General features: G+C 41.6%; 2 protein-coding genes across 2 annotated transcripts; both read left to right on the forward strand.

Moving 5' to 3' along the window:
* The first annotated feature begins 6586 nt into the window (after positions 1-6586).
* On the forward strand, positions 6587-18162 carry scinla (scinderin like a). Its single transcript, XM_039001982.1, has 16 exons — positions 6587-6651; positions 9416-9600; positions 9995-10149; positions 11305-11466; positions 12677-12826; positions 13228-13317; positions 13451-13672; positions 13931-14146; positions 14767-14900; positions 15048-15138; positions 15399-15569; positions 15901-16078; positions 16415-16530; positions 16616-16693; positions 17011-17071; positions 17353-18162. Exons 2-16 carry the CDS (start codon positions 9420-9422, stop codon positions 17511-17513), a joined length of 2166 nt encoding a protein of 721 aa, XP_038857910.1. The 5' UTR covers positions 6587-6651; positions 9416-9419; the 3' UTR covers positions 17514-18162.
* A 3951-nt stretch (positions 18163-22113) lies between these two features.
* zgc:109982 (uncharacterized protein LOC553564 homolog) lies at positions 22114-26109 on the forward strand. The gene is made up of 6 exons (XM_039001983.1): positions 22114-22410; positions 22694-22855; positions 23251-23430; positions 24434-24527; positions 25149-25332; positions 25645-26109. Exons 1-6 carry the CDS (start codon positions 22314-22316, stop codon positions 25882-25884), a joined length of 957 nt encoding a protein of 318 aa, XP_038857911.1. The 5' UTR covers positions 22114-22313; the 3' UTR covers positions 25885-26109.
* The last annotated feature ends 262 nt before the right edge of the window (positions 26110-26371 follow it).

The following is a 26371-nucleotide window of genomic DNA, read 5'->3' on the forward strand; positions in this document are numbered from 1 at the left end:
TTGCACTGCTGTAACGTGGTTGATTGTTTTCACATAAATGTTCATAGATGTACACTGAGTATACAAAACATTAAGAACACCTGCTCTTTCCATGACATAGACTGACCAGGTGAATCCAGGTTAAATCTATTATCCCTTATTGATGTCACTTATTAAATCCATTCAGTCAGTGTAGATGAAGGGGAGGAGATAGGATAAAGAAGGCTTTTTAAGCCTTGAGACAATTGAGACATGGATTGTGTACAGTGCATTCTGAAAGTATTCAGACCTCTTGACTTTTTCAACATTTTGTTACGTTACAGCCTTATTTATAAAATAGATTAAATAGTTTTTTCCCCCTCGTCAATCTACACACAATACCCCATAATGACAAAGCAAAAAGAGGTTTTTAGAAATTTTTGCAAATGTATTAATAATAAAAAACTGATATCACATTTACCTAAGTATTCAAACCCTTTACTCAGTACTTTGTTGAAGCACCTTTGGCAGTGATTACAGCCTCGAGTTTTCTTGGATATGACGCTACAAGCTTGGAACGCATATATTTGGGGAGTTTCTCCCGTTCTTTGCAGATCCTCTCAAGCTCTGTCAGGTTGGATGGTGAGCGTCGGTGCACGGCTATTTTCAGGTCTTCGATGTTCGATCAGGTTCAAGTCCGGGCTCTGGCTGGGCCACTAAAGGACATTCAGAGACTTGTCCTGAAGCCACTCCTGAGTTGTCTTGCCTGTGTGCTTAGGGTCGCTGAAAAACATCTCCACAGCATGATGCTGCCACCACCATGCTTCACCATAGGGATGGTGCCAGGTTTCCTCCAGACGTGATGCTTGGCATTCAGGCCAAAGAGTTCAATCTTGGTCTCATCAGACCAGAGAATCTTGTTTCTCATGGTCTGAGAGTCTTTAGGTGCCTTTTTGGAAACTCCAAGCGGGCTGTCATGTGCCTTTTACTGAGGAGTGGCTTCCGTCTGGCCACTCTACCATAAAGGCCTGATTGGTGGAGTGCTGCAGAGATGGTTGTCTTTCTGTAATGTTCCCCCCTCTCCACAGAGGAACTCTAGAGCTCTGTCAGAGTGACCATTGGGTTGTTGGTCACCTCCCTGACCAAGGCCCTTCTCCCCCGATTGCTCAGTTTGGCTGAGCTCTAGGAAGAGTCTTGGTGGTTCCAACTTCTTCCATTTAAGAATGATGGAGGCCACTGTGTTCTTGGGGAGCTTCAATTCTACAGACATTTTCTTTACCCTTCCCCAGATATGTGCCTTGACACAATCCTGTCTCGGAGCTCTTCGGACAATGCCTTCAACCTCATGGCTTGGTTTTTGCTCTGACATGCACTGTCAACTGTGGGACCTTATATAGACTAGTGTGTGCCTTTCCAAATCATGTCCAATCAATTTAATTTACCACAAGTGGACTCCAATCAAGTTGTATAAAACATCTCAAGGACAATCAATGGAAACAGGATGCACCTGAGCTCAATTTCGAGTCTCATAGCAAAGGGTCTGAATACTTATGTAAATAAGGTTTTTCAATATAGAATTTATTATGAATTTGCAAAAAATCTTTGTCATTATGGGGTATTGTGTGTAGATTGTTGGGGGAAATGTTTTATTTCGTTCATTTTAGAATAAGACTATAACATAACAAAATGTGGAAAATGGGAAGGGGTCTGAATACTTTCTGAATGTACTTTGTGTGCCATTCAGAGGGTGAATGGGCAAGACAAAATATTTAAGTGCCTTTGAACAGGGTATGGTTGTAGGTGCTAGGCGCACCGCTTTGTGTCAAGAACTGCAACGCTGCTGGGTTTTTCACACTCAACAGTTTCCCTTGTGTATCAAGAATGCTCCACACCCAAAGGACATCCAGCCAACTTGACACAACTGAAGGAAGCATTGGAGTAAACATGGGCCAGCATCCCTGTGGTACGCTTTCGACACCTTGTGGAGTCCATGGCCCGATGAACTGAGGCTGTTCTAAGGGCAAAGTTTGGGGTGCGTGCAACTCAATATTAGGAAGGTGTTCCTAATGTTTGATACTCTGTGAATATGTCAGCCATAGATGCACATGAACACATGCAGGAGAAGACACCTGTACTATCCTGATTGATGACTGTGAGAGTGGGAGAAAAAAAAAACAGGAGAAAGAATGCATGATGCCTGGGGGGGAAAGTACTCTGTTTCAGCAATTTATACAGTGGGGAGAACAAGTATTTGATACACTGCCGATAGGTACACTTCAACTGTGAGAGACGGAATCTAAAACAAAAATCCAGAAAATCACATTGTATGATTTTTAAGTAATTAATTTGCATTTTATTGCATGACAGAAGTATTTGATCACCTACCAACCAGTAAGAATTCCGGCTCTCACAGACCTGTTAGTTTTTGTTTAAGAAGCCCTCCTGTTCTCCACTCATTACCTGTATTAACTGCACCTGTTTGAACTCGTTACCTGTATAAAAGACACTTGTCCACACACTCAATCAAACAGACTCCAACCTCTCCACAATGGCCAAGACCAGAGAGCTGTGTAAGGACATCAGGGATAAAATTGTAGACCTGCACAAGGCTGGGATGGGCTACAGGACAATAGGCAAGCAGCTTGGTGAGAAGGCAACAACTGTTGGCGCAATTATTAGAAAATGGAAGAAGTTCAAGATGACGGTCAATCACCCTCGGTCTGGGGCTCCATGCAAGATCTCACCTCGTGGGGCATCAATGATCATGAGGAAGGTGAGGGATCAGCCCAGAACTACACGGCAGGACCTGGTCAATGACCTGAAGAGAGCTGGGACCACAGTCTCAAAGAAAACCATTAGTAACACACTACGCCGTCATGGATTAAAATCCTGCAGCGCACGCAAGGTCCCCCTGCTCAAGCCAGCGCATGTCCAGGCCCGTCTGAAGTTTGCCAATGACCATCTGGATGATCCAGAGGAGGAATGGGAGAAGGTCATGTGGTCTGATGAGACAAAAATAGAGCTTTTTGGTCTAAACTCCACTCGCCGTGTTTGGAGGAAGAAGAAGGATGAGTACAACCCCAAGAACACCATCCCAACCGTGAAGCATGGAGGTGGAAACATCATTCTTTGGGGATGCTTTTCTGCAAAGGGAACAGGACGACTGCACCGTATTGAGGGGAGGATGGATAGGGCCATGTATCTCGAGATCTTGGCCAACAACCTCCTTCCCTCAGTAAGAGCATTGAAGATCGGTCGTGGCTGGGTCTTCCAGCATGACAACGACCTGAAATACACAGCCAGGGCAACTAAGGAGTGGCTCCGTAAGAAGCATCTCAAGGTCCTGGAGTGTCCTAGCCAGTCTCTAGACCTGAACCCAATAGAAAATCTTTGGAGGGAGCTGAAAGTCCGTATTGCCCAGCGACAGCCCCGAAACCTGAAGGATCTGGAGAAGGTCTGTATGGAGGAGTGGGCCAAAATCCCTGCTGCAGTGTGTGCAAACCTGGTCAAGAACTACAGGAAACGTATGTTCTCTGTAATTGCAAACAAAGGTTTCTGTACCAAATATTAAGTTCTGCTTTTCTGATGTATCAAATACTTATGCCATGCAATAAAATGCAAATGAATTACTTAAAAATCATACAATGTGATTTTCTGGATTTTTGTTTTAGGTTCCGTTTCTCACAGTTGAAGTGTACCTATGATAAAAAATTACAGACCTCTACATGCTTTGTAAGTAGGAAAACCTGCAAAATCGGCAGTGTATCAAATACTTGTTCTCCCCACTGTAGTTGTAGAGTGGAGTTGCTGGACCCACAAGAGACTGGGAATGGTGTCTTACATGTATGTATTTTACATGTTTTCTTAGGGAAGGGTTTCCCAAACTCGGCCCTCGGGACCCCAAGGCTTGCACGTTTTGGTTTTTGCCCTAGCATTACACAGCGGATTTAAAAAAGAATCAAATCATCACGCTTTGATAATTTGAAATTGGCTGTGTAGTGTTAAGGCAACAACCAAAACGTGCACCCCTTGGGGTCACAAGGACCGAGGTTTGGGAAACTCTGTTTTATGAGTTGTTTAATTGTAAAAGAAAGGAATGATTTTCACATTCTGGTAACAACCTCAGACATTGAGCAACTTAAACCAAGCATCACATTTCTCTCATCTGAGTGGTACACATGAATGTGCCTCAACATGCAGTTTCATTCACAATAGGTTTAAAGTCTTTGAGTAGTTTAATCCGGTGCATTCCCTATTGTTATTATACCCTCAATACTATTCTGTGGTGTCTGCAGCTGGAGCACATATTTTAAGCTGAGTGAGAGACAGCACAATGGGACAAGGTGTCCTGCCAAAATAATATTGAGACTGCCGTCTGCAGCACCCTCTGTAGCACTTTGTTGTCGAGGGCGGTGCAGTTGTCTTACCAAGCGGTGATGCAGCCAGTCAAGAAGCAAAATAATGTACTTTTATTTGAACTACTCATGTCATGCATGGTCAGGGGAAACAAAATACTCTATTTCAGCAAATAATAGTTGTTGGGTGCAGGGTTGGGGTCAATTCCATTTCAATTCCAGTCAATTCAGGAAGTGCACTGACATTCCAATTATCTTCAATGCTTTTCAATGTGGAAAATTTGGAATTGTAACTTGGTTCACTTTGTGAATTGACTGGAATTTAAATGGAATTGACCCCAACCCTGGTTGGGTGTAGACTGAGGTCACTGGGCCCACAAGAGACTGGGAATGCTGTCTTACCTGTATGTATTTTACGTGTTAGGTTGTTAGAGGTTGTTTGATTGTGTTTGGCCTGAGAAGCTGCTGTTTGATTGTTAAAGAAAGGAATGAGTTCCACATTCTGGTAACAACCTCAATATGTTCCTTTGAGGATACTGAGCAACTTAAACCAAGCATCACATTTCTCTCATCTGAGGGATACATATGAATGTGCCTCAACATGCAGTTTCATTCACAATAAAATCTTCACTATTGTTTTTATCCCCTAAATGCTAGGCCTATTCCTTGGCGCCTGCAGCTGGATCACATCTTTTTTAAGCAGAGTAAGAGACAGCACAATGGAAGAAAGGATCCTGACAAAATAATATTGAAACTGCTCACGTCCTGTACCAGGATGTATTTAGATGAGCTGAACACAGCATGATATCAGACTGTCTTTGCTATATTGGATCCGTGGGACCTCCCTACCCCCATTGAAGTCGAAATGTTATAAGGGTTAAGGTTATGGTTAGGTAAGGGTTAGGGTTTAGGGAATGAGTGTCCCAAGGATACCAGATAGCACAAACACATATCAGACAGTGGCAAATAAGAAAATGGCACCAATCTCATAGCAGCAGAGATGAAGTTATTCTCTAGAGAGTTATTCTCTGAAGAACCATTTTGTTCAACATCTTTGTTATTTATGTAGGCGTAGTTGTTGTCATGTTTGAAATGCCACTTTGCACTTAGCAAAAAGATTCCATACTCCTACATAATCAGAATAAAAATAAAACTCAAAACACGATTTATTACACACGAATACAAGTTTATTACATGGCAATGTTATAGTCATGATCTGTGCTGCATTGGTGTGTGAATAAATGCTGACATGTATGCAATTTATCATACAGTGACAGTAGTTGTAAAGTTCCATAAATACGTATACAAATATTTTTTTGCACTCCATTCCTACCAATCAGTGGCGGATTTAGGCATAGGCGGCATTGGGCGCCCGCACAAAACTAAACAAAAAAATTCTGAATGGTGACATTTGCGCGATCGGTTTTCTATCGCTCATTTACATGTTGCGTCAATGATATCATGTCACCGTGTGGGACTGTAGGTCAATTAACCTTATCGGAGTGGGCGCCCTGATGCTAGTATGTGAGCTAGGCAGGCGACTGCCTGGGAAGGTCTCCCACTCAGAAGTACGAGATGGGGAGAGGTAGGTTGACCTCAGGTCTCCCCACTGGAAGCCCGAGGTAGGGCGAGCGGGGGAATCTATCAAATAGCGCACCTCTAACTTTGTACAGTACTAATGCAATTAGTAATGCAATTAGTTGTGCAATTTAGCTTGTGTTTCTTGTTTGAAGTGCAATAGTGTAATAATCAGGTTCTCTTCTTTATACGTGTGTTATTCTATTTGTGTGATATAGGATTTGTGCAATTTAGTTTTACGTGTGTTTTTTGTTAGCAATAGGGCAATAGTGTAATAATTTGATTCTCTTTTTTATTTGTATTTATATACTACAATTTGTTTCTATTTGTCTTTGTTACTTTTTGATATTTATGAGTCTTATTTTTGTATATATTTTTATATTTATATAGTTTTAAATGTTATGATTATTTCTTTGCGTTGTTGTCTGAATAAAAATTACAGTGCAGAATGGTGCTTTTTGTTGTTGTTGTTGGGGGGGCGCTAAAGTGGGGGTTCGCCCAGGGAGCCATACAAGCTAGAACCGCCACTGCTGCCAATGACTGGTACCTTACTCAATGTAGGACTATAGTGGTATGTTTATGTGTTGTTACTTGCAAGTGGGTTGGGGCGCGTCCGGAGACGCCTCTTATTTCCCGGGCGCTGACCTCCAGCTATATAATATCCTCTCTCACATTCAATCTTTTCAGAATCTGGAATACTACACAACATCCAAATCTGACTTTGCTGCTGAGTTAATCTTCGAGAGTTTTCTACTAACAGGTAAAAAAAATATATAATACAACATTTTATAACTTGTTCTCATACAATAAGGATACACATAGATTTGTAAAATAAGTACATAAATTGATCTGAAAGAAAAGAAAGCCTATGTTCATGGAAAATAGGAAACATACTCACTTCTGTAGCTTCTTTAGAGACGAGAACTAAACTATAAAGTTGTTTATTATCAGAATCTTAAGTATTGAAGTAGAATGTTGCTGCCGGTAGATCTATTCTTTATCATATCGCAGTTGCCCTGTAAACTCATATCAGGTAGCCTTGGCTAGATGTCTTTCGCTATTTTAAATATATGTTAATTCACTCAAAATGTGTAGAGTGGCCAAGCGTAGTGAAACATAACTGTTTGTTTGAAAATGTAAGTAAAAAATAAATAGAACTTCAATACGCTTCTATTTCATTCATCATTTCGGGAATTTACTGCCACTGTGCCTTTAAATTGTAGTGGGTGTCGGCTGGCTAGAATCACATGAATCCAAGAGGGGAAAAAACCTACTCAAAAACATTCCTTGTACTGTGAGTCATGTCATATCTTGCAGCGGAATTAAAGAGATAAAAAGACTTGTAGGCTACAGTTCTCCATTTGATTGCTTAATTGAGTTGCTGTGTCAACAAGTTGACTAGAGAATATGGAAAGTTACAAACACTGGCATATGAGTTAGAAAAATGATAGACAAGGATTTGAACATTGAAAAATATAAATCCATCTCTGTCATGTATCTCTCTGCATGTTGATGCTTTTTTGCACAATGAGATTGTGAATTTAATATTCCAATGACTGATAATTCATATGAATTTAATTAATGAATTAAATATATAATCTATTCTTATCATGTTTGTCTCAATCTTACATAACATTTTTTGTAAAAGTAGGAACTTTACTGTTTTTGAGGGTCATGAATCATATAGTTTTTGTCATCTGTGTTCTGAGGTGGTTTTGTTGCGTCATCCTCGACCAGAATTAACCCAGAACTCATCCAGTAGCACCACATAGGAAACAAGCTGCTAGGGGAATACTAGAGGATAATTGGTTAGAGGAACAAATGGGTCACAAATGGGCATATGTTTACAGATTCCTTCCTTGGGAGAAATGTCTCTTCTTATCCAATCTCACAAGAAGCTTCAATCAAAACATGGCTGCAGGAAAAATTATATTGATATTATGTAATTCCTGCTTGTATGGTGAAATGGACTTAAGTACTGTACATTTTCAGTTGCTGGATTGTTGAGAAAAGGATCAGTCTTCCATACCGTCAATTTGGAGAGAAAGGGAGAGAGCTACTGTTCCAAGTTCTCCCATGAGTCAATCAGGGTCACTTGATTCACTCTCTTTGCACCACCACCCTAGATCAACACAGATTTTAGGGCTCTGGTCAAATGTAGTGCACTATATAGGGATTAGTGTGCCATTTGGAACAAAGCTTAGTTAGACACACAATTATCAATAAAGGAGTAATAATAGTAAAGTAACAGGTTTTATGTTAAGTCCAATATGAGAGATATACTCTCATTAATACTTCCAGTAATAAAGACATGAGTTTATAAATTCAAGCACACATAACATTTTTGTTTTAATGATGTGGACTGGAAGACATCCATAGTAAAGATAGACTGTCCAAGAAAAGAACGATTGGTCTCCAACAAATATTTGTTTTGAAAACAGACACCCTGGTATCTGCTGCCATTATGGTGAGCCATTCCACAGAACACACACCTGTCTTATGTAAATAATACTGTTCATATGGCTTTCTCTTCGGTGGGCCAACAATTACCTCTGTTTACCTGAGGAAAAACATTCACTGAGAATGGGAAGCTTTGCCCTGTGTTGTGTATTAAGAATCCTATAAGGATTCAATAGAACTATATGACATATATGACATTACTTGTGACATACAGCAATTATCCTCATACACATATGACAGCACACCATAGCAGTAGTGTATTATGAAACCTACTTTAGTACATCAACTTCCATTATTGTAACGTAGACGCAGAGAGTCAGGAAGCAAGTGCAGTTGGTGAGTTTAATAACAAAGAACATGAAGATATAAAAAACAAGAGAAGCGTACTGGACATGAAAACAAAACTAATACTGCCTGAATACTGAGGGCTAAATAAAGGGAGAGTAATACAGGTGATGATGAAGTCCAGGTATGCATAACGATGGGGTGCAGGTGTGCGTAACGATGGTTGCCAGGTGTACATAATGTGGGTTGCCAGGACCGGTGGTTAGTAGAGCGGCAATGGGAGAATGGGTGACAATTATTAGCGCCATAGATTAACCTTTCACACTACAGACGCTCTATGGACAGACTTTGACATTGCTCAATCTGATATTTTGTACAATTTTTGATTGTGTGTATTGTTATTATATTGCTAAATATTACTACACTGTTGGAGCTAGAAGCATAAGCATTTTTCTGTACCTGCAATAACATTTTAAAATCTGTGTACGCGACCAATAAACTTTGATTTGATTTAAAGGCCTCCATAACAGGTGATAAAGAGCCATACGTTTCCATCATATCTTTGACATCACTGAGGGTTTTTTGTGTTTGTCAGTGGTAATGACAGTCACCTTGTATAGCACTCACCAAAGAGAGAATTAGATCAAGACGGAAATAGTTAGATGGCCTGTATAGTAGTGGATCAAGATAGGGGTTGGTTACTATTACATAACATTGTTGAAGTCCTAACTACGGCAAGCTCAAGTATGAAATGTTACTTTGTTTCTCCTCCTCTCCAGAACCATGGTGTTCCATAAGGAATTTCAGACTGCAGGGAAGGAGCCTGGTCTTCAGGTGTGGCGCGTGGAGAAGATGGATCTGAAGCCGGTTCTTAAACAGCTCCACGGGAACTTCTTCACCGGAGACTGCTATGTTCTTCTCTACACCACTGCCGCCCCCTCATACTACATCCACATGTGGCTGGGTGAGAGAGAGAGAGCTGGTTACCTGACTGATATAGCTTATCACCATGGCCACTCAGGCTTAGCCTTAAACCATTATCCTATACGTGCAGGAAATGCCCACATAGTGATAAGGGTTATAAAAAAATACATGCCTGTTCACTTGTCATATCTATTTGATAATTAACTGAAAGGTTCCTCCCTTGTATTGTTGTGTATGCTCCGGGGAGAACTTACCCCTATGTACAGATCTAGGATCAGCAATCCTAACCTAAACCATTAGTAGGACAAATGCTAAACTGACCCAAGAACTGCACCTAGGTGAAACTTCACCCTAGACCGTTCTGTATGTTCATATGGACTTTCCCATTGGTCTTCTTCCTCAACTCCCCACGTCTCTATTGGCTGATACCACAGGAAGTGAGAGTTCTCAGGATGAGAAAGGTGCGGCGGCCATCTTTACCACCCAGCTGGATGATTTCCTGGGCGGAGGCCCGGTCCAGTTCAGAGAGGTGCAGAACAACGAGTCTCTCACCTTCCTGGGTTACTTCAAGTCTGGCATCAAGTACAAGGTTAGATATTTCAGAATAACATCTCAGAGAGACAGGTGGGCATATTAGCTTAGATCAGATCGCCATAGAAAAACCTCAAAAGAGTATTTCTTGGTTAAATATAGATACCCAAACACGCTAGCACGCACACTCTACACACACACACATATATTGTAATATTGTTGTATGGTGTTATTATACATTTTGTATTGTAGATATGTGGTGGTGTAATTATGTTCAATTATGTATTGTTTTATATTTTGTTTTATGTGTGATGTAAGTGCCTTAATGTGTTTGGACCCCAGAAAGAGTAGCTGCCAAGGCAGCAGCTAATGGGGATCCTTAATAAATACAGTACTGCACATCCTTTTAAAAATGACTGAAGGTCTCGCTGTGTCTCGCATGACAACCCCAGTATAGCTTTGTTTTCCCTTTCCAGCACTTAGATGCTTACTCTGTTGTTATACATCCCACTACTATACTTCTCTAAGTATGTCAGTGACATTGAACCCCAATGAATTTGAAGAGAAGGGTAATTATCAAAAATAATGTGCGTGGGTTTCTCATCATTAGGTTAAGTATTGGTAAGTAGAGTGGAGTCCCATTTGAACTTCTTGACTAATGAGACTCAATTTCACAGCTATTGATTACCAGCGTCCAGTTAAAGGATGGTAAAATGTGTATTAATCAATACTCTAGTGAGAACAACAGCAACACACCCATCAAAGTATTGAAATACTAATAAGTCATGACACATGTTGCACATATTTGAAGCTGTACATGCACAAAAGAGGGATTTGCTAAAAAGGTAACTGTGCTATTTATAGTAATGTGTGTATTTAAGTTTTAGCATCTGCAGTGGATAAAGTTTTCCATAGAGGGTTGCCATGGAGAGTTTCAAATGATGGACAGGCTAAGGGAGGACACATATGGGTCTAATTCCAGAAAGCCAAATGGCTGCATGTCTGGCAAGATTTTACATTGGCTTCTGGATTGGCAAGTAGAGGAAGCTAAGGAAGTAAATGTTTACTTACTACTCTGAACAAAGTTGCTGACAATGACGTTGGAGTTTAACATGCAGTATGTAACATAAATATATATAAACTTCTTATAAGCAATGTGTATTATTGTTAGCTTCGTTAACCTGATACATTATTTCCATTCTCTGTCCTTCAGCAAGGTGGGGTGGCCTCTGGCTTCCAGCACGTGGTGACCAACGACATGAACGTCAAGCGTCTGCTGCACATCAAGGGCCGCAGGGCCATCAGGGCCACGGAGGTAGACATGTCCTGGTCCAGCTTCAACAGAGGAGACTGTTTCATCATCGACCTAGGAAAGGTGAGGCTGGGATAGCCTATCGGTGACTAAGCTAAATTATGATATGTTACTAAGTCTCCTCAACCAGACTCACGTGTTGAACTTGGCCAATGCTACATAAGGGGATTGTCACATAGGCAGAAACACAATGATCCCACATGCACAATGTTTGCATATGTGTAATGAGGGTGATTTTACAGCCCTCTCTCTCCAAAGAAGGAAAGGGCTGTAAAATACTCCAGTTGTTATTTTGTGGATCATGCATGAGCATGCATAAGTAGGGGAGGGTAGGATAAGTTGAGCCATTTTGTACATTCAGCATCACGCCGTCAAGGGAAATATAGTATTCTGTCTAACAAAGATATCTACATTTATTTTAGGATGGTCTGTATCCCTGGGAATAATCAGAATTCATGTAAACATTACCGTCTTGAAAACATTGCATGTCCAAAAAAAGTGGTCTCCTGGCACGGCTTACCCAGGGTGTGGGGTACGTTGAGCCCCTGGACAGGGTAAATTAAACCGCCTACAAATTTCTGTGCTGAATTAAATATTAGCACTACCTTTTTAAACCCACGTCTAGCTTTTTTCCCCAAACACAATTCAACACAATTGCTTTTTTGTCTTTTAATAATTTTAAGCATATTTTAACACAGGCTTAACACCTGACAAACAATTTTTTTCAACACTTTTAACATAGGCCAGGTCCTGTTGTTACCTCATATCCCAGCGATAATACCTTGCATTACCCCAGGAAAGAAAACACTTAAATTTGCTTAACTTGCCATTGGCTCAACCATTGGCTCAACTTACCCCAAGGCAAACATTTTGACTAAATTAACCCACGCAGCTACAAGGATGCACTTCCATGCTAGGTTTATTTAAGCTTATAGAGGCCTCAGCTGATGTATAGAACACTCTTAAAAGTATCTACTTTGGTTTAGATACAAGCATCATGAAACCTCTAACACAAAAAAAAAATGTTTTTTGGGCCTGACTTGCTTACCACTTTTTCCATGTGGTTTCTTCCTTCACAGACTCCATGAAATGATGACCTATTCCTAAATATTTTATCAAATTATACATTTTGTGTATGGTTTCCTATAAACAAGGGTGGCTTAACGTACCCATTTGGCTCAATTTAACCCACTCTCCCCTGTGCATAAAGGCAAGAGTCTCTTCCCTTAGTCTGAGTCATGGCCATTCAGACAGCTTTTGTTTCTATTCTCAGGACGTCTTCCAATGGTGTGGCAGCGAGTGCAACAGCTTTGAGCGTCTGAAGGCATCCCAGGTGGCCATCGATGTCCGTGACAACGAGAGGAATGGCCGTGCCACGCTGCTGATGATTGAGGAGGGAGGAGAGCCACAGGCTGTCATCGACGTGAGTCACTCTCTCACACACACACAGACACAGACACACACACAGACACAGACACACACACAGATGATCGCGGAGGGAAGATAGCCACCTTCACCACCACTTCCTGACCCTGTTACATTGGAAGGGTCAGAGAATATGAGGGGGATGGTTACTGGCATCTGGCATTATTATGCGCTCTGGGCACGCTAAGACATTGTGGTACGATCTTATCTCATTCAATGCATTTAAAGGGTAAGGAGTTGCATGGTGGTCACAAACTATGTACAATGTATTTTATGCAATGCTGGAACCTTTTTAGAGGAGTGCACTGGGACTTCTTAGGCAGAGTTGATTAACTTGTCTATGACTTATTTCCCCTTATTCACGACATGAAGCATTGTTGTGATTGTGTTTATTTTTAGGCTCTAGGGCCCAAACCCAACATCCCTGCAGGAAGCCCTGATGACGAGTCTGTTGATAGATCCAACCAGAAGAAAGGAGCTCTCTACATGGTAAAGATTTGCAGCCTTATGATGCTCCCAGTCTGACATGTTTGTGTTATGGCATGGCGCTGCGCACTGTGACAGCAAAAGTATCCATTTCCGTTGTCGCTGTATAATATTGATGAATAAAGATCTATTGTAGATCTCTGATGCAGCAGGCTCCATGAAGGCATCAGTGGTGGCCCAGACCAGCCCCTTCAAACAAGAAATGCTTTCCCCCAGTGAGTGTTACATTCTGGACAATGGAGTGGACAGCAAGATCTTCATCTGGAAAGGACCCAGTGCCAACACAGCTGAACGCAATGCTGCCATGAAGGCCGCAGAGCAGTTTATCAAGGAGAAGAAGTACCCCAGACACACCCAGGTAACGTTACATCAAACGTCTCCCCCGTCACTACTGCTGCCTTGAATATTCTGAACTTGTACCCATGTTTGGGAAGTTAGTCTCAAGTGGTAACACCGCCAACTCCGGAAGAACACATGTTAATCCCCCTGGTCCGGCATTTTCCATACATAACGGGAATGGCATTCGATGACAGCCACAACTCCATATCCCATCAACATCCTCTCAGATCTGTGGATTGATAAAGTCCTTTGAAGTCTACTCTATTTTATTCTACAGGTCCAGGTGTTGCCAGGGGGAGGAGAGACCACCCTGTTCAAGCAGTTCTTCTGTAACTGGAAGGATAAGGACCAGACCACGGGCCCAGGCCAGGCCTACAGCTTGGGGCGTATCGCCAGGGTGGTGCAGGTCCCCTTTGACTCCTCCGGCCTGCACACCAACAAGACCATGGCAGCCCAACACGGCATGGTGGATGACGGATCCGGGAAGGTTCAGGTACGGCTGGAAGATAGTAGTGATGACATACGATGATCTAACTCAGGACTATTTAAAACAAGTGGCACTGGCAGGGAAAGGGAAAGGGGATACCTAGTCAGTTGTACAACTGAATGCATTCAATTGAAATGTATCTTTTGCATAGGTACTGGAGGAGAGGTTAGGGAAATACTGATCTAACTCTACTACTCCTGGTGTGTTTAATGTAGAACATGACACACTGGGAGAAGTACAGTGAGTGTACAAAACATTATGAACACATTAGGTTTCATTTCTGGTGTCATGCCACCTCTTTCTGCCAGCTGCCAGGCTATTTCTGCTGGTGGGATGTGGAGCACTCTTGTAACTTGTCTCCCCACTTCTAAAACCAAAGTTGCGCCCCTATCAAGAATGGTACAACACCCAAAGGACATCCTTAACACAACTGTGGGAAGCATTGGAGTCCACATGGGCCAGCATCCCTGTGGAACGCTTTCGATACCTTATAGAGTCCATGCTTGACGAATTGAGGCAGTTCTGAGGGTAAAAGTTGGGGTGCAACTCAATATTAGGAATGTGTTATTAATATTTTGTACACTCAGTGTATGTCGTAATGTAAAGGAGATGGATCTCCTCCTCAGGTGTGGCGTGTGGAGGATGGTGACCAGGTGCCAGTGGACTCCTCCAGCTATGGCCAGTTCTATGGAGGTGACTGCTACCTGGTACTGTACAGCTACCGCCTGGGAGGCAGGGAGCAGCACATCATATACACCTGGTGAGTATTGTTCACCATGTCGCCACAAGAGGGAGACATAATCAGGCTTAAGCTATAGGCCTAGCTCTGCAGGAGGCAGGAGCACATCCGTTCTCTGTGTTTGTCCCTATTCATATCACTGTAAGATTGATTGATTGATGATTGCAGGCAGGGGCTGAAGTGTACTCAGGATGAGCTGGCTGCCTCTGCCTTCCTGACTGTCAGGCTGGATGACTCCATGGGAGGGTCTCCTGTCCAGGTAAAATACTAATTCAGACACTATTCATAACAGATATATTTAATCTGATTTAATCACATCACATATGTCATAAAAAGGGGTTCTCTGTATATCATTTTCTTGACTTAAATGGTTGGACTTGTGAAGGCTCCAGAGGCACTGCTCTGTGGCTGACCCTGTGCAGGTTCCAGCCTCTTGTGTGTGTGTGTGTGTGTGTGTCGATCCTATTCTGTGGTTTGACGGATGTGCTGAAGTGTCTCCTCTCCTACTCTCTCCTCCAGGTGCGTGTGACTCAGGGCCAGGAGCCGGCCCACCTGATGAGTCTGTTCAAGGGGAAGCCCATGGTGATCCACCTGGGGGGGACGTCCCGTAAGGGGGGCCAGAGCAGGGTGGGCTCCACACGCCTCTTCCACATCCGCCAAAGCTCCACCAGGGCCACACGGGCTGTAGAGGTCAGTCAGTCATACAACATATACAAATCAAATCAAAATGTATTGGTTGCATACATATACACAACATACACACACACACACACTGAAGGCCTATGTAGGTTTAGGTGATCACACAACATACACAAACTACAGTACTAACACTGATATTTTTTATGATCCTGATTACTTTAAATTAGGGCAGAAGTTATGAAGTTACATAAGGAATATGAGAAAGGAAAAATGTATATTTTGCCAGTTAATAAAGTAACTGAGGAGGATTATAGGATATGAGTACCTCACCACTTCTCTTTCTCTCGCTATCACTCCCTCGCTCCCATTCTCTCCTATCCAGGTGGAGCCCTCTGCTGCATTCCTGAACACCAATGATGTGTTTGTGCTGAAGTCCCCTAACACTGTGTTCCTGTGGAGGGGAGTGGGGGCCACTGAGGAGGAGCTGGCTGCAGCCCAATACGTCACCTCTTTCCTGGGAGGAGGAAGTGTCACTGAGGTGTCAGAGGGCAAGGAGCAAGGTGGGTGTTTTAGTCTTACACCTAATCACAGGCATAACATATTTTAGTGATGATAGGATTCATTTACATTAGGTTTTTCTCTTTTAAATACGTTTATTGTAGCACTTCTATTAGCAAATAATACATGTGAACAGTCATTACAAAATTACTCACTTCAATTTATTCTTGTGTTTTTCTATATCTACTTTTTGTTTTTGAGGCAAATATCATTGCCGGCCGCTTTATAGTAAATTTTTCAGATTTCCCTTAATTTGCATTGAATTAAACTTGTTTTCCATACTGGTATGATGAGTGTTTCTGATGTACCATATTGTGTTGTTCTGCATCCTTCCCCAGCTGGGTTCTGGTCTGCTCTGGGAGGGAAGAAGGAGTACCAGACCTCTAGGAGCCTGCAGAAGATGGTTAAGCCACCACGCCTGTTTGGCTGCTCTAACAAGACTGGCAGGCTCATAGTGAGTAGAGGGGGGATTTCTCTTAGTGTAGGGATGGAATATTTTCTTGTGAAGGATACTCTGTATTCATCTCTCTCTCTCTCAGGCTGAGGAGGTGCCTGGAGATTTCAACCAGTCAGACTTGGCAACTGATGACGTCATGCTTCTGGACACTTGGGATCAGGTAGGGTCTTGGCCTGATGTTGAAGACCATTATACAGTATAATCCACATGATCCCAGTGGCTCTGATACAACTGAAGTCCTGCCATGATAGTTTTTAAAGGAAGTGGTCCAATCCTCCAATCCCTCTCCACATTCTGCTTTTATTGTTTCCCTATCCCATGATCCCCTGAGGGTGCAGGGTTGAAGCCATAGAAATAGAATGACATACTTCCTGGCATGGGTACACCCAATATGGCCGCCGCTCCACCCATCAAGGAGCATTGATTTGAATGGGAATGGCCGTTCTAGTCATTCTAATTGTTATATTACTTTTACAGATCTTCCTCTGGATCGGCAACGAAGCCAATGAGGTGGAGAGGACCGGATCAGCAAAAATTGGTACGATTGATTAATAATCTATTGGCCATTGTTGATGCATACACGCTATCACTACCTCAGTGTAGTCACTAACAAAAAGTGTCAATCTATAGCAGGATTTCCCAAACTCTGTCCTGGGCCCCCCCATTTAGTTTTTTTCCCTAGCACTACACAGCAGATTCAAAGAATCAAAGCTTGATGATGAGTTGATCATTTGAATCAGCTGTGTAGTGCTAGGCCAAGACCGAGTTTGTGAAACTGATCTATGAGGCTTAATGTAGAGCTTTCTTCTTGTCTTTCAGCCAAAGACTATGTGGATTCGGACCCTTCTGGTCACCGGGGCATTGCCATCACTACGATCAAGCAGGGAATGGAACCACCAACCTTCACCGGCTGGTTCCAGGCCTGGGACCCCAAGTTGTGGGAAACCGACCCTCTGGAGCGTATCCGCGCCCGCTTTTAAAATTTACTGTGCTCAACCACTTCCTCCTGCTCCCTCCCCTTGCATGGCTTCTTCTCCTGCATTATCCTCTACTCCTGAAAACACAAGGCCAAGACATCTGCAAGACATATGCAAGCAGTTGGACCCATAAACCCAATGAAACTGGTCTGGTCCATTATATTGGATTAGCCTGGTCTCAGATCTGTTTGTGTTCTTGCATACTCCATTGCTGGTATTGTCAAGCCAAATGTTTGACATGAAAGTGAGTGACAAGAAGTTGGAATGATAGCACAAACAGACTGGCACTCAAGCTGTGCTTGGATGACTATCTCAGAAAATGTTGTCTTTATTTTGTTATTATCATGTATAACTGTATGGCTTCTCAATGAAACAAGTGCCAATGCTCAAACACAGGAATGATAGTTAAATACAAGAAAATGCACTTTGCTATCTTATATGCAAAAAAATAAGCATAACAAAGTCTATTTCATGCTTGTATACTGTCGTAACTTTACTCTGAATCCAATAAAAATGTACTTCTGAAGAGAAACAACCAACAACCAGGTTTTATGGGATTTGATGATTGTTGTATTAAAACATCCTGCTTTTTCAAAGGAGGTTGTGTTTTTTTATTGTGTCTTGCATTATGTACACTGAACAAAAATATAAATGCAACATGTAAAGTGTTAGTCCCATGTTTCATGAACTGAAATAAAAGATCCCAGAAATGTTCCATACTCACAAAGAGCTTATTTATCTCAAATGTTGTGCAAAAATGTGTTTATCCCTGTTAGTGAGCATTTATTCTTTGCCAAGATAATCCATCCATCTGACAGCTGTGGCATATCAAGAAGCTGATTAAACAGCATGATCATTACACAGGTGCACCTTGTGCTGGGGACAATAAAAGGCCACTCTAAAATGTGCAATTTTGTCACACAACACAATGCCACAGATGTCTCAAGTTTTTGAGGGAGTGTGCAATTGGCATGCTGACTGCAGGAATGTCCACCAGAGCTGTTAACAGAATGTAATGTTTATTTCTCTACCATAAGCCGCAACCAATGTCATTTTAGAGAATTTGGCAGTACACAGCCAGAAGAGGACTGGACACATCTCAGAGCCTGGTTACTCTCTAGTTTTCTTCCCAGCTTCCTGTCTTTCTTGGGTGTTTTATTTCTAGCAACCGTGCTATTACATCTGCATTGCTTACTGTTTGGGGTTTTAGGTTGGGTTTCTTGTGACGAATGCTGATGTAAAAAGGGCTTTATACAATACATTTGAATGATTCTGTGTGTGTATAGGTGTAGGCTATGTGTATGTGCTGGGTGGTAAACTATTTAAGACTCGATCACGTGACCGGCATTGGATAATGAGAATTGAGCTATCTGAGGGAGCCATGTGAGTAAGAGGTGCTTTGGAGCAGGCAGCCGGGAAAAATGAATTATAATGACTATATTCAGCCCAAGGGCACAACGGCCACTAGCCGCAAAATGCATACATTTTTTTAGAGGCCATTACGGCCACACAAAGGGGATGCCGCTGTGAAATTCGAAGCATTATCAATTGCTTGTCAAATAGTGAATGAGAGACTGATGAAGTGTGTGCAACCTGAGCAAAAAAAACAAAGCAGAGCGCATGCCTTTTTCAAATCATCATTAGAGTCTCATCATGCAGCCTTAGAATGTATTAAACATTAAAACATGTAACCCAGTGTTTGTATCACAACTAAAGTGTCATAAATAACTCAAAATTAAACATAATACGAGGACATGCTTCTTTGTTAACCACTCAACACAGAATAGCTGTGCACGCACTCCCTCAAATTGTTTAGAGAAAATATCCTTTCTATATTATTCAGCTACGTTCAATTTTATTCTTCATACTATAAAATAACGCCATAGAATTCTAAGCAAATCTTGTCTGCTAAATTAACTAATGTAGCCCACAGCCATATGGCATAGCCAGGTCAGGGCCTAGCATAAGGACAACTCAGAGTATACTACTCTGTTCTTCTGTAATAGACAAAAAAAAATTATATCATGTTTCTTTGGACCTGTCTAAAATATATAATGGATTTATTGTGTTGGTGTAGCAATATCACATGGAGTTAGACTTTTTAAAATGTACATTTTCCAAAGGTCTGCATCAGTGGTGAAAGACAAGGCACTGGAGTGGCGAAACACACTTGCTGTCTCTGCCTGGCCAGCTCCCCTCTCTCCACCGGGATTATCTGCCTCTGACCTTATTAAAGGGGCTGAGTCACTGGTTTGCTGTCTTTCTCTCTCTCTCTCTCTCTCTCTCTCTATTTCAATTAAATTCAAAGGGCTTTCTTGGCATTGGAAACATATGTTCACCCAATAGATAATTGAGTTTACCAAAATTTGATATGTTTTGGAATCATTTCTCTCTCTGTGTCTATCTCTACCGCACCTGCTGTCTCGACCTCTGAATTCTGGGTTATGAAAAGCCAACTGACATTTACTCCTGAGGTGCTGACCTGTTGCACCCTCTATAACCACTGTGATTATTATTTGACCCTGCTGGTCATCTATGAATGTTTGAACATCTTGAAGAAAGATCGGGCCTTAATGGCCATGTAGTCTTATAATCCCCACCTGGCACAGCCAGAAGAGGACTGGCCACCTCTCAGAGCCTGTTTCTTCTCTGGGTTTCTTCCTATAAAATATATAATGGATTTATTGTGATGGTATAGCTATATCACATGGGCTTATTAGACTTTTTAAAATGTAGATTTTCCAAAGGTCTGCATCAGTGGTGAACAACAAGGCACTGGAGTGGCGAATCACACTTGCTGTCTCTGCGTGGCCAGCTCCCCTCTCTCCACCAGGATTATCTGCCTCTGATCCTTATTAAAGGGGCTGAGTCACTGGTTTGCTGTCTCTCTCTCTCTCTCTCTCTCTCTATTTCAATTCAATTACATTCAAAGGGCTTTCTTGGCATGGGAAACATATGTTCACCCAATAGATAATTGAGTTTACCAAAATTTGATTTGTTTTGGAATCATTTCTCTCTCTGTGTCTATCTCTACCGCACCTGGTGTCTCGACCTCTGAATTCTGGGTTATGAAATTGCACCCTCTATAACCACTGTGATTATTATTTGACCCTGCTGGTCATCTATGAATGTTTGAACATCTTGAAGAAAGATTGGGCCTTAAAACCTCTCTGGGATATGTGGGACGGTAGCGTCCCACTTGGCCAATAGCCAGGGAAAATGTAGAGCGCCAAATTCAAAAAATGATATAAAATCAAACTTTCATTAAATCACACATGTAAGATACCAAATTAAAGCTACACTCGTTGTGAATCCAGCCACCATGTCAGATTTCAAAAAGGCTTTTTGGCGAAAGCATAAGATGCTATTATCTGATGATAGCACAACAGTAAACAAAGAGAGTGTAGCATATTTCAACACTGCAGGCACGACACAAAACGCAGAAATAAAATATAAATCATGCCTTACCTTTGACGAGATTCTTTTGTTGGCACTCCAATATGTCCCATAAACATCACAAATGGTCCTTTTGTTCGATTAATTCCGTCCATATATATCGAAATTGTCCATTTATTTGGCGCGTTTGATCCAGAAAAAAACAGCTTCCAATTTGCTCAACGTCACTACAAAATATCTCAAAAATGACCTCTAAACTTTGCCAAAACATTTCAAACTACTTTTGTAATACAACTTAAGGTATTTGTAAACGTTAATAATCGATCAAATTGAAGACGGGTCTATCTGTTTTCAATACAGGAGATCAACAAACTAACGCTACTTTTCAAGTCTTGCGCAACTCTCAAACAGTACACATGACCCTTACTTCTTCATTGCACAAAGGAATAACCTCAACCTATTTCCAAAGACTGGTGACATCCAGTGGAAGCGGTAGGAACTGAAAACAGGGTGATTAGAAATCCAGTATTCCAATGAAACCTCATTGAACAGACAGTGACCTAAAAAATAAAAAATAATTAATGGTTAGTCCTCGGGGTTTTGCCTGCTACATAAGTTCTGTTATACTTACAGACATGATTCAAACAGTTTTAGAAACTTCAGAGTGTTTTCTATCCAAATCCACTAATAATATGCATATCTTATATTCTGGGGATGAGTAGAAGGAAGTTGAAATTGGGCACGCTATTTATCCAAAAGTGAAAATGCTGCCCCCTATCCTAGAGAAATTAATGGCCATGTAGTCTTATAATCCCCACCTGGCACAGCCAGAAGAGGACTGGCCACCTCTCAGAGCCTGTTTCTTCTCTAGGTTTCTGCTTTTCAAGTGTGTTTTTTTCCTAGCCACCATGCTTTTACATCTGCATTGCTTGCTGTTTGGGGTTTTAGGCTGGGTTTCTTGTGACAAATGCTGATGTAAAAAGGGCTTTATACAATACATTTGATTGATTGTGTATGTGTATAGGTGTAGTCTATGTGTATGGCATGCTAATGGATGCTAATCATGCTCCTGTATAAGGCTGTTTCTGCTGAGTCTGACTACAGTGGATTACTGAGCCGAAAGCAAATCACCTTTACTCCCTCTCTTTCATCTCCTCATGCTCACTCTTATTCCGTCCTTCTCTCTCATTCCCCCCTCGCTTTCAATCTTCCCTCACTTTCGCTCCCCCATTGCTTTCATTCCCTCCTCGCTTTCATTCCCTGCTGCTGTCCCTCATTACCTGATACTGGAGTTGTGAGACCAATTTATTTTTGTACCGTTCAAATCACTTTATTAGCCTTATCCAGGAATTTTTCTCAATTTAGGTTCTTAAAGACAAAGGAGTTTCTGTGAGACTAACAGCAGAGATGAACCAGAAGATTGTCCTCATCACAGGTTGCTCCTCAGGCATCGGCCTGGCCCTGGCTGTACGCATCGCCAAGGATGAAAAGAAGAGGTTCATTGGTAAGTTAATGGGTACTTTTTGGGTTTAACAGAATTTGGATATTTAATGTTATGGTAACCAAAATGTGATGTTTATTCCACCTCTGTCAATGGAAGAAATCTCAGCTATCTCTTAAAATTATTATGGAAAGCAGTGATATTGTGAGGATGGTTCCTTTACCTTCAAAATCCCCAAAAGTATTGTCAGAAACTCCTAATCCCCAGACTATACAGCTACACAATATTCATAGACAAACTTGTCTGCTTCTAAGAGACTAAGATACACCTGTGTTGTGTTCTCCAGTGTATGCCACAATGAGGAACCTGGGTAAGGCAGAGGTACTTGTGGAGGCGGCAGGCAGGACTCTGGGCAGGACCCTGGTGATTAAACAACTGGATGTTTGCAATGAAGACTCCATCAAGGCCTGTGTGGCCAGCCTACCGGATGGCAAGCTAGACATACTCAGTAAGTACGGATGCATGCATACACCCTTATCTGGTATTACATGTAGGCTAATAATCCCACGTTTATATGTATTGACACTGACTTCCCTGATCGCGTTTGCATTACAAACCCAGTAAAGAATTAGACTGTAATTCTATTGTAAGGCTAGTTGGTTGTACAGTCAAATTAAAATGGCCTGCACTGACTTTTCCCTCACACCCCAATTCCAGTGGCCGGTTCAGTAGGATGTAACGTTACAGAACATTCAGGCAGAAATGTATCATAGAAAACAGATATAATTGTCTGTAATGTAGAATAGGGCATCGTTTCAGTTCTGCTGATTCTATTTGTATTTGCAAACGCAACGATCAGAAAGTTTCCACATAACTGAACAAACCTATATTTTCCCCTCTCAGTCAGCAATGCTGGGATGGGTCTGGTAGGCCCCATAGAGTGTCAGTCTATGGAGGAGATGAAGGCTGTCATGGATACCAACTTCTTTGGTCTAGTGAGACTCCTCAAAGAGATCCTGCCAGACATGAAGAAGAGGAAGAGCGGCCATATTGTTGTGATCAGCAGTGTCATGGGCATACAGGGTAAGAGATGTTGCTTCTTTTCACACAATGGCTTTTCATGAGGTTTTCTTACAGACCATCAAGTGTATTTGTGAGTAGGCTACACATTTGTATGTGCCTAATAGCACAGACATGTATTTTAAAGGTAAACATGCATTACCAGTTGTAATGTGGCATGAACGCAACCAGGCATGATGTTTTCATCTGATTGTCAAATCACTTCAAAAAGTAGGCTACCTTAGCACATTGGTCCGCTCCAAAATAAATTCCAGCATCCAAACAGTGCACCAGCCATTGGATTAATGGAAAGAGACATCTGTTAAAAAACACCAAAACGTGCAATGTTTTCAAGATCTAAACTCTTGTAGCCTGCATTAATTGATGTATTTTGCTGACAAATTTAAAAAAAATTGTAAAAAGAAAAGTCAGGACACCTGAAAAAGGGCTGAAATATGGACGTAAATACAGTCTTGTCTGTCCCGAGCTCATCGACACGGGAAACTGCGAAGGCCCAGTTAAAAACAATGTTGCAATTTTGCTAGCAGGCTGAATCCAGTCGACACAATGTTGCAAATTTTCTAGGGTATACTCAAGACAGAGAGAGAGGAAGACAGCCAGAGAAAATAGATTAATACGATTGAAATAACCTGAACCAGCTGTCACTGGATTAAACCATGACAGAGGTAGGGTTGTTCGTTTAATTTGGAATGCGCTTTTATTTTAATATTTACCACTGTATCAGTACAAAATTGCATTTTAAACACATAGGAGAATAGTTCAAAGAGATCCCCAGCAAAGTTTGCAACTTTTGTTGCATTTAGGGGAGCTCATGTCTCATTTGGGGGGCTGAGCCCCTCCGAACACCATAATTCCCACACTGCTACTGGTTCAATATTAACCGTTGAATAACCCTAGGCTTAGAAATGGAAAGACTCCATCACGATCTGAACTTCATAAATTTACATTTTACAATTGACACATCCGGTCTGTATAAATTATTTGGTGGCATTCACCTTTTTCACAGGTATATTGTTCAACGATATCTACGCAGCATCCAAGTTTGCTGTGGAGGGTTTCTGTGAAAGCATGGCCGTACAAGCCATGAGGTTTAATCTGAAGTAAGTAGTCCTACCGTACCACTAGTTCTGGTCCAGGGCGTTAGTGTGGTTTGCTAAGGAATGCTCAGCATTAGCAAGTACTAACACCTTGGACCAGAGCTTCCCTACCACATACTGCATCTGGTGTGTGTGGAGGGTACATTCACACTGCTCTGTTTGTGAGAGTTAAATTAGTCTCATGGGGCAGAGATTAGAGAAGGGAGTGAGAGGATGCATCGTGGAGCTGCCTTCCCCTCAGGGGAAATAATGCATGCTAACCAACACCTGTAGCCCACTCGTCCATGTCACCAACATCTGCACTTATACACTGCAATATCCTACCAGTGTTTCATGCCACGAGTGACAAAAAACATGCTACAGTTGGGTAAAATGGCAATAACAACCACACCCAACAAATATTATAGAGATGATTTATAAGAAGCAACAGCGTACAGACACAATCTTAGGATTTATTATAGATTTTCCTGTGGTATTAGATACAGAAAATACAAAAGGGTTTTGGTGACAGAATATAATTGAGTTTACTAGGCTAACTGAACATTCACTTAAAATAGTAATTATGTGTGTGTGTGTGTGTGCGTGTGTGTGTGTGTGTGTGTGTTGCTGTCATTGCTGTGGCAGTATAAGTTTGATTGAGCCAGGCCCTGTGGTGACGGAGTTTGAGCATAAGGTCTATGAGGAGGGCATGAAGACAGACCTCTCCAAAGCTGACAAAGTGACAGCAGATATGTTTACCAACATCTATATGAAGAACTTCAAGCAGATCTATGAAAGCCTTGGACAGACACCTGAGGACATAGCAGAGGTATATTAGCCTATTGGGCTCAAATTGACACATTATAAAGGCTTATACATATAACATCTTATAAGGCATTATACTTCGAGACTAAGTAAAGTGTAATTCTAAATCACAGGGTTAGTTTGTTTGGTGCATGTGTTCAAATTGCTGTGCTTAAATGTCTCTCCCTAGCTTGACTCACTTGACTTGTACAAGGGCCTCAACAGTGCATCTCCAGAAAACCATGTTCTGGGCAGTTATTTTTATTTATTTCAGGTTATTCTGAATTCTTTATCTCATTTTCAATGGCCCTTCCTTCTCCGTGTCTTCCTCCCTTAGCACACACACAAGATCATCACCATGGACAACCCTCCGTTCCGGCACCAGACCAACACCTTGTACACCCCCATGACCACCCTGAAGTATGCTGATCCAAACGGAGACCTTCCCATCGACACCTTCTACAAGATGGTGTTTGAGCACGACAAGGTCTTCAATGCCAGCCTCAACTTCCTCAAGCTGCTACGCTGGAGGACCCGCAAGAGCTTCACTATAGATAAGGACAAGAGCAATTCTTAGGATGTGTCCCAAAAGGCAATTTTCTAATTAATTCACTTTTTTATTATAAATTATAAACCAACATACAATTCCAATGTTTTATCTTCTGAGTGTTGGTGTTGAAAATGTACGGATTCAAAAGTTGATGGAATAGTTACCTTTCAATTTGGGCAAAATGTTTCACTGGGGATTCTCAATGGACTTTTGTATTGACAGAGCCTACAATGAAAGGATCCATCACCATTGATGAGATGTGTGGACATCCAATTATGTAACATTATTATCTATTGGGCCACTAATCCATAGTTCACAGGTTATAGAATATTACACTGCATTCAAAGCCCCAATTTTATTAAAGGATAATCCAATATTAACCACTACCTACACATTATTAGATCACCTTTTTGTTTGTACTGAACAAGCACAAGACAGGAATAGGGTGACGTGATTTTTTAAAAACATGGTAAAGGTCAATTGTAATACCTGTTTTAGTCTAATTGGGAAAGGG

The sequence above is a fragment of the Salvelinus namaycush genome, chromosome 10 (assembly GCF_016432855.1).
Source record: "Salvelinus namaycush isolate Seneca chromosome 10, SaNama_1.0, whole genome shotgun sequence".
Taxonomy (NCBI): Eukaryota; Metazoa; Chordata; class Actinopteri; order Salmoniformes; family Salmonidae; genus Salvelinus; species Salvelinus namaycush.